The following is a 10,519-nucleotide window of genomic DNA, read 5'->3' as shown; positions in this document are numbered from 1 at the left end:
GAAAATAATAACTTCGACACTACTTTGAGGTCAAAATTTAACGGACAAGCAGATTAACTCTAATGAACCAAATTAGCTTCAAAATGCTGCGAGTCAAGGAAAAGCATTCGACGTGTTGACCACGTTGACCACCAGCCACAAACATGCGAGTGGACGCATGCAAGTGTTGGAATCCATCATGGAGAAGTCAGTGGTCCTCAGCAAAGGGAATTCCACTCCAACTTCCCACTAATGACTTCCTCTCCTCAACAGTTGCTCTCCCCATTATTACCTCCCAAGAAAACCTCCACTAAAGCCCGTCCTCTTAAGTTTACCTTCAAATACTTTGGGACTGCAACTCCTCTGAAAGTTCCCACTCTTCTGCCTTTGGGATTGCAGCTGCTCTGAAAGCTCCCAATCTTCTTTTTCTTACTCTTCAGATGGGCTGTGCAAGAAGGATCTCGTCCCCTTAAAATGTCATCATCGGCCCCTAGTGCGGTGGGTGGAATAGAGTCCCTGAAACGTGGGTGGCTGGCCCTTGTATGCTTGGACTCCATGAGTTCTATACTTTTAAGACAACCTTCAACGTTCTTTCCTCTCTTCTGACCCCTTCTTTGTTTACATCCCTTAGTTGTCTTTTTTTAAGATTCTGTATGCCAAAGAGACCCAAATCTTTGAGATCAAGAGATCTACGTCCTCCCAACCCTTACCGTCTTTTGAGAACCATCGAATCACTTGGTAGGGCCAAACCGAACGCGTAAATCCCACACTACATCCTATACATTAGTAAAGAGGAGCACAGCAACAGGAAGAGGAGGACTGCTATCTTTTCTCTTCACACATCGTTCTCTGGAGAAGAGAGGGAGAGAGAGAGGAAGAGGGGAAAAAATGGGTAACTGTGTGTTCAGAGGTTTTGGAGAGGGAGGTGGCTTGATGATAAAGGTGGTGACGATCAACGGCGGCGTGATGGAGCTCCATCCGCCGGTCACCGTGGAGTGCATCACCAATGGGTTCCCGGGCCATGGCATCTTTCGGAGCCGCGACCTCTTCTCGAAGCCGCTTCTTCACAACGAAGAGCTCGTCGGAGGGGAGTTGTACTATCTCCGCCCCCTCAGCGACTCCCACAAGGGCCTCCCCTCGCTCGTCGCTCCTTACCGCGTGTCCTTTGACCACCATGGGTTCTGGAGGCGGCAAGACATGGAGGTGGTGCCCAAGTTTCACACCAATGGCGGCAATGGAGGTGGGGTTGGTGGGGTGTGGAAGGTGAAGCTAGTGATAAGCCCGGCACAACTTAATGAGATCCTGTCTCAGGATTCGAGGACCGAGGCGTTGATAGAGAGCGTGAGGACGGTGGCCAAGTGTGGGAATGGAGCGGCCTCCGTGGCGAGCTCAGATCAATGGAGCTTGGCTAGCAGCAGGAAGGCTTCTTCCGAAAGCATGGATTAGCAGCCTGAAGAAAGAAAACTTTTTCTTTCTTAGGGTTGTCCTACTAATAACATATAATTGGGAGGTAATGTTAATACTATGAGTCTCTGACTCGCTTGTCCTTTGTAATATTAGAATGACTTTGTGTCCCCTGAGACACTTTGTTATGCTTTTTCTCCTTTATCTTTCTGTGGGAGTGTTGGTGCCATCATGGGGGAGCATGTCGAGCTGTCCTTTGTTATTATGTTTTTTGCTTTTTTTCTTTTCTCCTTTTTTCCCTTTTAATTTCCTTATGGAGATGTAGAGACTGACAAAGGAAATCTTAGAACATGGATTGGCTTTCTTATGTTGCTGAACAGTTGGATTCAGCATTATGAGCTACAAGTGTTTGGAGTGGGACTTGCGATCAATCCAAAGGGCATTGAGTTGTATGCCTTGGTATGTTGTTTTGTAGCAGCCAAAGGTTTGGCTTTTTTAATCTACTCGTCTTGTAAACTTGTTCAAGCATATTAAAATGTTGATCTTTGGATCACTTGTTTGTTTTGGTTTTCCTTCCTGCATACTCCTGCATCATGATAATTTTCTATTTTATCATAAACTAGGAAATTTGGTAGTGAACGATCAAGACCATGAATGAGAACAATCAAGATAGGCACGTCTACAGGATCACATGGGGTTCCTATATATACCAGCTTGCTTTAATATCAGAGCAGAGTCCATATGTATCCCTTATAGGCCAATAGATTTAGAAAAACTAGACAAGAAGAATTGATACACTGTTGAGTGTAGAGGCAGGTAACTCTGAATGAATAGGGGACCTTATGATGCGACCAATGGTGCTCAGGGTAGGAGTGGTAATGCTTAACCATTTAATTCATTTAACTTAATTTAATTCATTGTAGATCATATTGGTTATATGTTTAATAAAATGGTCAGATTCGGATGTGAATTTTGAGATTAGACTTAAGTTGATAGATTTGTTTTACTTATCTTGTATCCGACCCGATCTGATTGCGACCCCAACTAAAAAGAGCCCTATCTTGATATTTGGGGCTTGCCTCGATACTCTATTAAATAAAATTAACCTTCAACGAAAAACATAAAAGAAATGGATTTTTATGTTTATACCCTTACAAATATATATATATATATATATATATATATATATATATATATATATATATATATATATATATATATATATATATATATATATATATTATATCTTATTGTGCATCTATCCTCGATCTCATAATTTGCTTAACAATGTTAGTTTAACTAGCATTTTATTAAATTTTTTTATTTATATATTCTGATAAATATCTAAAATTGTGTGTACATTCTCACAAATTTACTATTTTCATATGAAAAGAAATTTTATTTCCTAATAGATATCATCTATAAATCAATCAATCTTAATTGAGTTCTCCAAAAAAAAAATGAAATAAAATCTTAATTGACAATAACTTTAAAAACTGATGTTAATTGATTTAGACTCCTCTTTATTGTTCTCATAATCGACATTAATTTCAAAAAAGTTAAAGCTATTAGAAACTTAATAGGCCCATTGTTAAGATCAACAAAAATCTAACATGTTAACAATCTAAACATTCAGATAGAATAGCCAAAACAAATATATTTATTCAAATCATCTGGGATTTATTTCGCATATTCCATAGAGACTTTGCTGAAGAATGCTATTCCTTTCTTAATCTCATTATTCAATGATCCAAATAAAGGTAATAGACTATTTTTTTTGTTTCTTCATTTTAATCTCATAAATATAATTGAAAGCTTTGATTTTTCTTTCTTTCATAGGTTAAAAGAACCACATAATTCTACTGATTCCACATACAACTAAAATGACTCCCATGGCTAAACTTCAAGGACAAGAAATCCGAAGAATAGATATCAAATCAACATGAATTAAATTGTTCAACTTTAAAAAAAATCTAGTTTAGTTACTATGACAATTTAAGTGGTAACATGTCAAAAAACTTGTCATTTTTGTGGTGTTAAATTTGTTCACAAGTAATATATTGGTCCCAAATAGTTCAATTAATTATTAAATACATTTATTTATAATTTATTTATACTAATTTTTAGTATAAATTTTATTATTTAATTATTTAATTATTTAATAAATTAATTTAAAATTTTACTTTTCTACCTCATCCACTATTATCAACTCCAAACTAGCACACAACTCAGTTAGCCTTGTCTCCAGCCCATTTTCAACCCCAAAGTTCTTGGATTTGATCTCAAAAATAAGAGAGATGTCTACAAATAATAGATATAAGAAATAAACAGGGAAAAAAACTTTTCGATTTCCATGGATGGATGTTTATTCTATCGGCGTGTTGGTGACTTTATCAACAGTAACTGGATCAACAAAGGGAAGGTCCAAGAACTTGCAAGTTCTACTAAGATTTTTCAAGGGTTGGGGAATCCCTAGATATTTGGAGGTACAAAATTATTACAATACGTTGATGAAACCCTGGTATTCGCTCTTAGTTTTTGCAGTTTCGAGTTCTCAAGACTCTCAATAAACTTTCAAAAAAGTTTTTTCACCTCAAATGGACTTATGGCCTTCCATGGGCACAGAATGTATGATTTGTCTTAACTTCCTGTGTCCCTCTCCCTCTCAAATACGTCGGACTGCCATTATGTGCAGAGAGTTGAGACTAGATTGGCATCGTGCAAAACAAATACCTATCCTCTCAGAGCAGACTCACTCTAATCAATTCGATGCTTACATCTCTCCCTCTTTATTTCATACTCTTGTTCAGGCTCCTAGGTTGGGTTGTCAAGAGAATTGACAGATATAGAAGATCTTTTCTTTGGAAGAGCTTCTCATGCAAGTTCTCATGGAATTCTTGTACGACAACTGGAAGACGATATGCCTGCAAAAATAGGAAGGCAGACATGGAGTGAAGGACCTTGGCCAATTAAATCTTGCCCTCTCGCTAAATAGGGCAGGAGATTTCTCATCAATGACTCAGAAATTTGGAGAAAGCAAAATCAGATTTCTTATCATAAAAGAATCAAGCAAGCAAGTGCAGATTGCTTATCATAAAAAAATCAAGCTTTCTATGAGTTGGAAATCGACTAGGAGGCACTTTAGGCTCTGGCCTGATGTCATTAGTGCCCTTCTAGCATTTTGGGACAGAACTCAATTCCAAATTGGAAATGATCATGGCACTCTATTTTGGAAGGAAAACTAGATTTGTGATGCACTCCTTCAAGCAAGCTTCCCCTCGCTCTTCAAGATCAACTGCAGGAAAAAATGGTACAGTTGCTGATTTCCTCAACCCAAGATCTATGACTTGGAGAATCAAATTGCCACCCCACTCCTCAATGGAAGTTTACACTCGAGTTAACCAGGTTGCATCCTTATGAGATTTGGTCACGCCAAACCGGGAGGAGAACAAGCTAACCTGGAAGTTGAATTATTACAAGAGAGTTGTCTCTACAGCTTCGGTTTATAAATTCCTTAACACGAGGAGAATCAAATGCAGATTTGCTACCTCATTATGGAATCTAATGATGCCCCCAAAGGTCAGGTTTTTCCTGTGGCTATGCTGGAAAGGAAGATTAAATACTAAAAATAATCTTGCGAGAAATCTGGAAAGAGCCTTAGAGGTTGTGCCCTTTGTCACCAAGCACCTGAGATAATGGACCATTTATTCTAACTGTTACTTCCTGTACTATTTGGAAGGCAGTTTGCTCTTCACTTGGAGTGCTGCATCCTCATGGGTATACTAGAAAGAAAGAAATGCAAGGATCTTCCTCAATAAATCGTCCTCCATCGCATCTGATATGCCTCCAAACTAGCTATAGCTCACCAGAAGGTCCAATCAATTAAAACACACTGCAATGCCAACACGTGATGGATCGAGAATGGCCACTAGGCAGGCCCAGAGCTATACCACCGAGCATGCATATAAAGAGCTTCATATAGTAGGTCGCATCCTAACCAGGGGACTCAGTGATCATTGAGATCCCACCGATGTGACAAGCAGGACCTCATCTGCATGCGAAGTATTCATGCTCGATGTCAAGGCTATACTTAAGCCAGTCACTTCTAGTCGACCTAGATGTCCTAATTCTCTAATAGTAGATAGGCTCCTCCACCGGACATACAAAAAAAGGAGGGGGCAAAGGATGTAAGAAAAACGAATGCCCTGGCAAACTAAAAAATAATCTTCTCTTGTTTCCTGATTACCACACTGACTTAGGTATCAGAGAGTCCCTTATCGGATACGTTCTAACTAGAGGACTTCCTTGCTCTATGCTATTTAAGTTTGGAGTACTGCCATCCGACAAGGATATCAGCTACAACGATGGAGCGCCACTCACCTTCTCCAATTCCGACTAGAGAAACTGACCACCAAGCTCTCTAGTGTCATCATGCTTCTCGCTGTAGTGCCTAGGGCTAGTCAGTTCTTAGTGGAAACAGATTTGTTCTAGAGGAAGGGCCCTAACCACCCTAGGAGGTTTCGTCTCCCAGTCACTAAGAATCTAGAAGGGCATAGCCAGTACCTTCTAATATTTACTGAACACACTGGAGGAGTCCGGCAACTCTTTAGAGAGTCTGCGAAGGGCTCCACCCCTGCTAGAGCCACATAGGGTTCCGTTGCTGACCTATGAATAATTTGTTAAACACTTCTTTAACAGATCCAAGCGTTGACCAGTACGATCTAACATATGCAACAGCCGACCACCCCCCAGCGGCCATAGCAGCAAGAGGCCCATAAGCAAGATCACTGAGAGGACCCAGAATGCTCGAGTTGATGCTCTCCACCTCGGAGTGGAGGGCAGGTGCCTCCCAACTAGCTTTTCCATTGTTATAGGTCCGGCAAGGCTCCACGTAGCCCCTACAACTAACCACGGAGTCATGTGCAGAAGGACCCATCTCAATCCACCGACTCTTCCACTTTGGAAGAGTCGGCCACTAACCATTCCTCCTGCCACCGACCTAATGGGGCTTTTAGGAGAGAGGCCAACCTCGGCCATAAGCTCTAGAAGATGTGCCAACGCCTCGAAGACCTGCGGCAGCATTAGGCTAATCAAAACCGAGACATGGAATTCACCATTAAACCCCCGTTCTCGATGAAGATAATGGGGGTGCCTGTTCTCCCCCCTTCCTCATTTCAACATGCCATAGCTAAAGACGTATGACGGCACCTCTGACCCTTTAGATCACTTAGAGAGCTTCAAAGCTCTCATGATGCTCCAGGATACCTCTGATGCGGTGTTGTGCAGAGCTTTCGTAGCTACCCTTTGAAAGACAACTTGGTTGTGGTACACCGAGCTATAGCTAGGCTCAGTCCATTAATTTGAGCAGCTCAGTCAGATGTCCGTTGCCCACTTCATGAGCAGCAAAAGACCGAGGAGGAGTTCAGACACTCTTTTCTCCATCAAGCAACAAAATGACAAGTCCTCACGAGACTACATTAGCCGCTTTAATGCAGCAACCCTAAAAGTACGCGACCTAAATCATTCGGTCGCATTGGCTTTTTTGAGGAGCGGACTGAAGACTTTTATGCTTTTTTAATTTTTTAGAGAAAAGGTTTTCGAGAGACTTCGCCAAGCTATTGGCCCGGGCGGACAAGTACATCAATAAACAATAAGCATAAGGGGCGGACCTTTTTGGCTTGGGATGACTTGATGCCCTCCACTAAGAAATTCAGAGAGGATGAAGAAGCCCCCAGCCGATTGACAAGCCCTACTCAGAGTTTTAGGAGATATACACCCCCAAACACTCTGCGCTGGCATATTCTCATGAAAATCTGCAATCGTAACTATATAAAGTGGCCACGGAAGATAAAGTCTACGGCTCCTAAGGGCATGACGTGGTACTGCCAGTTCCACTGAAACCATGAGCATGACACTGAAGATTGCTTCCAACTAAAAAATGAGATTAAGGCTGTGATCCCGGTGGAGATCAAACTACCATCACACTGGGTCAACTTCTTAGAGGAGTAGGAGAACTCAAAGCATCTATGAGTCAACCTCGGCCTGTTGGAGGAAACTAGAGAGCGAGTTTGAATCTGCATGGCGGTCTACCAGCATCAAGTAGCCCAATATTACAATTCTCGGATGAAAGCTAAGCTCTTCCGACCCAAAGGCCTGGTATTAAGGAGGGTCTAAGTCTTCTGGGCAACCGAGCAAGACAAACTCTCACCTAATTGGAAAGGACAATAATACAAAATATTTAAAGCCTTCCAACCTGGAGCTTATCGCCTCGACCATTTGGATGGGACGGTCATTCTCCGAACATGGAATGCTGCCAACCTCCAGATGTACTATTAGTGAATCTTGACAGAGCGATCATGTAAGTTCAAATTATCTATAAAATCATCTACTCCATCCCTCTAGAAGGAAACATTCCATGGTGGTTACCAGAAGGCCGGCCTTCGCACCGAAGACTCGGCATGCCAACCGGTCTCTTTAGGTTGAAAACGGCCCGAGCAGATGGCCAGCCCCTGCGCTAAAGGATTGGCATGCCAACCGACCTCTTTAGGTTGCGAATGGCCCGAGCAGAAGGTGGCCTCTGTGCTGAAGATTTGGTGTGCCAATTGGCCTCTCTTGGTTGAAAACAGCTCGAGAAGAAAATTGACCCCTGCGTCGAAGACTTGGCATACCAACCGACCTCTATAGATTGAAAATGGCCTGAGCAAAAGATCGGCCCTTACACCAAAGGCTTGGTATACTAATCGATCTCTCTAAGTTGAAAACAACCCGAGCAAAAGGTTGGCCCCTGCGTTGAAAGCTTGGCGTGCCAACCGACCTCTCTAGGTCAAAAATGGCCCGAGTAGAAGGCCGACCTCCACACCAAGGGGACGCTTCATGCTGAGAGGAAAGTATTTATCTTTAAGTTTTTCCTTCATTTCTATCCAATCAGTTATGACAGGCTAACGTCCTCTAGCTAGAAACTGTTCGGTATTTTGTCAGAAAAGCTTAGCTCAACCAATGAGCTTCATTATGGCAGACCGGACCTTCTTTTATCAGACAAATTGTACCACTCAAAGAAGTGGTCCATTTTGTGTAGCCAATCTGAGAAAACTTTTGGGTCAAGGAGACCGTCAAAGGTGAGTGCTTCAACCCTAATGCTCTTCAGTCCTCATCATGATCACGGGGCTCTTTGGGTTCTACGTTGTATCGATAACTCCTATTGATATTAGGAAAAGGACCATGTCCTCTATGACGAGGATAGGTTTGACGACGGACTCGAAAAGAGCTAGTGTCGAATTGACCCTATCGGGCTCTGATACCAAAGTTGATGCAGGACAGCATGAAAAAGAGGAAGAAAGAGAGAAGAAGAAGAGAGGAGGGAGGAGGAGGAAGAAGACTAGGCTTCGCACCTAGCCCAACTCAGAGTTTCACATGCCAAAGCTTGAAGAAAGAAAATCAAATTTTTATTCATCATAACATAATCCTAAACAATGCACGAACCCATATATATAGAGTCACAGAATAACAAAAAGATTCCTACAAAGAAAGCAATTCCATAAAGCCCTAAAATAACAATATGCAAATAAACCCATGACATAAAATCAATCCAAAATAAAATCAAGCTAACTGAAATGGCTGGATCTGCTGAACTAGCTGGATCCTATGGTAACCGACTGATCTGGCACTAGTGTCCGCACCAACATGTATCTCTTGGGCATTCTCCCCAAGACGGCCCATTCGGATTGTCATTGAGACCCAGATGCCTATTAAACTCATGGATGCCTCACCCATGATTACGACAGTTCGAGAAGGAGAGCAAACCCACGTCGTTCATAAATATGGGATTTGAAAAATCTCCATTTTCTCAATGAAAAGGCACTATGCATCCTCCTCGATGATCTTCATTAAAGCGGCCCTTATGGAAAAATAACTGCCGCAGCCCAAGCAAGATAGCTCGGCTCGGTTGCGAAAGGAGTGGGCAAATGATATGCCTCCAAACTAGCTACAGCTCACTAGAATGTCCAACGAATTAAAATACGCCACAACGCCAATAGGCATTGCCATACCACCGAGCTTACATATCAGAAGCTTCCCATAATTGGTCGCATCCTAATCAGAGGATCTAGTGAACATCGAGATTCCATTGATGCATACAGGCAAGATGTCTAATGTGACAGGTAGGACGTCATCCACGTGCCAAGCATCCACGCCCTATGTCTAGGCCATACTCAAGCCAGTCACTTTTGGTCGACCCACATGCCCTAATTCTCTAGTGGTAGGAAGGCTTCTCCACTGGACATACACAAAATGGGGGGCAGAGGTAATAAGAAAGAAGAACGCCCTAGTAGACCAAAAGACAACTTCCTCTTGCTCCCTTAAAGAAGATTATCCTTAAGTACCTTTCATGCTCTCCATGGCTTTTGGAGTATATCAGAATGTCATCAATGAAGACTACTATGCATTGGTCCAGAAAGAGCTTGAATCCCAGATTCATTAATTCCATGAGTACTACTGGGCATTTGTGAGTCCAAATGGAATTACTGTGAACTCATAGTGCCCATATCTAATCCAAATGGTAGTTTTGGGGACATCATCAGCCTTGGTCCATAATTAGTTATAACTGGATCGAAGGTTGATCTTGGAGAAGAATTGAGCAAGGTTGATCTTGGAGAAGAATTGAGCACCTTGAAGCTGATCAAACAGATCATCAATCCTCGGCGAAGGATATCGATTTCGAACATCATTTTGTTTAGCTCCTTATAATCCATGCATAACCGTATACTACCATCCTTTTTCTTAATAAAGAGTACAGGGACACCTCATGGGGAGACACTAGGCCTAATGAAGCCCTTGTCTAATAGATCTTAGAGTTGCTCCTTTAATTTCTCCACATTTCTATTTTAAGGCATTCCTAGAAGATCATCCGGGAAGACATTAGGAAACTCCCTTACAATGGGATTGTCCTCCAATATGAGCTCTTCTTATTGAGTGTCAGTACAAATACCCTACACGTGCCTTCCTCTGAGAAGCCTACATCAATGATATGGCCTAAAGAGGGGCATCTACTCCACTACAAAAGAAATTAAATTCTACTTGCCCTGAAATTTGAAAGGTCATCCTCTTCTCAAAGTAGTCCACTATGGCATGATGGGCTGCC

The 10,519-nt window shown here is 41.9% G+C and overlaps 1 protein-coding gene across 1 annotated transcript; it reads left to right on the top strand.

Annotated features, from left to right (window-relative positions):
• Window positions 1-291: 291 nt before the first annotated feature.
• On the top strand, window positions 292-1,936 carry LOC103697615 (uncharacterized). Its single transcript, XM_008779521.6, has one exon. It carries the CDS (start codon window positions 868-870, stop codon window positions 1,423-1,425), a length of 558 nt encoding a protein of 185 aa, XP_008777743.1. The 5' UTR covers window positions 292-867; the 3' UTR covers window positions 1,426-1,936.
• Window positions 1,937-10,519: the final 8,583 nt, after the last annotated feature.

The sequence above is a fragment of the Phoenix dactylifera genome, chromosome 6, assembly GCF_051530095.1.
Source record: "Phoenix dactylifera cultivar Ajwa chromosome 6, Ajwa_hap1_PhDact_Kaust_v1.1, whole genome shotgun sequence".
Lineage (NCBI taxonomy): Eukaryota > Viridiplantae > Streptophyta > Magnoliopsida > Arecales > Arecaceae > Phoenix > Phoenix dactylifera.
Note: the sequence above shows the minus strand (reverse complement) of the source record. Positions and strands in the feature narration are given on the sequence as shown.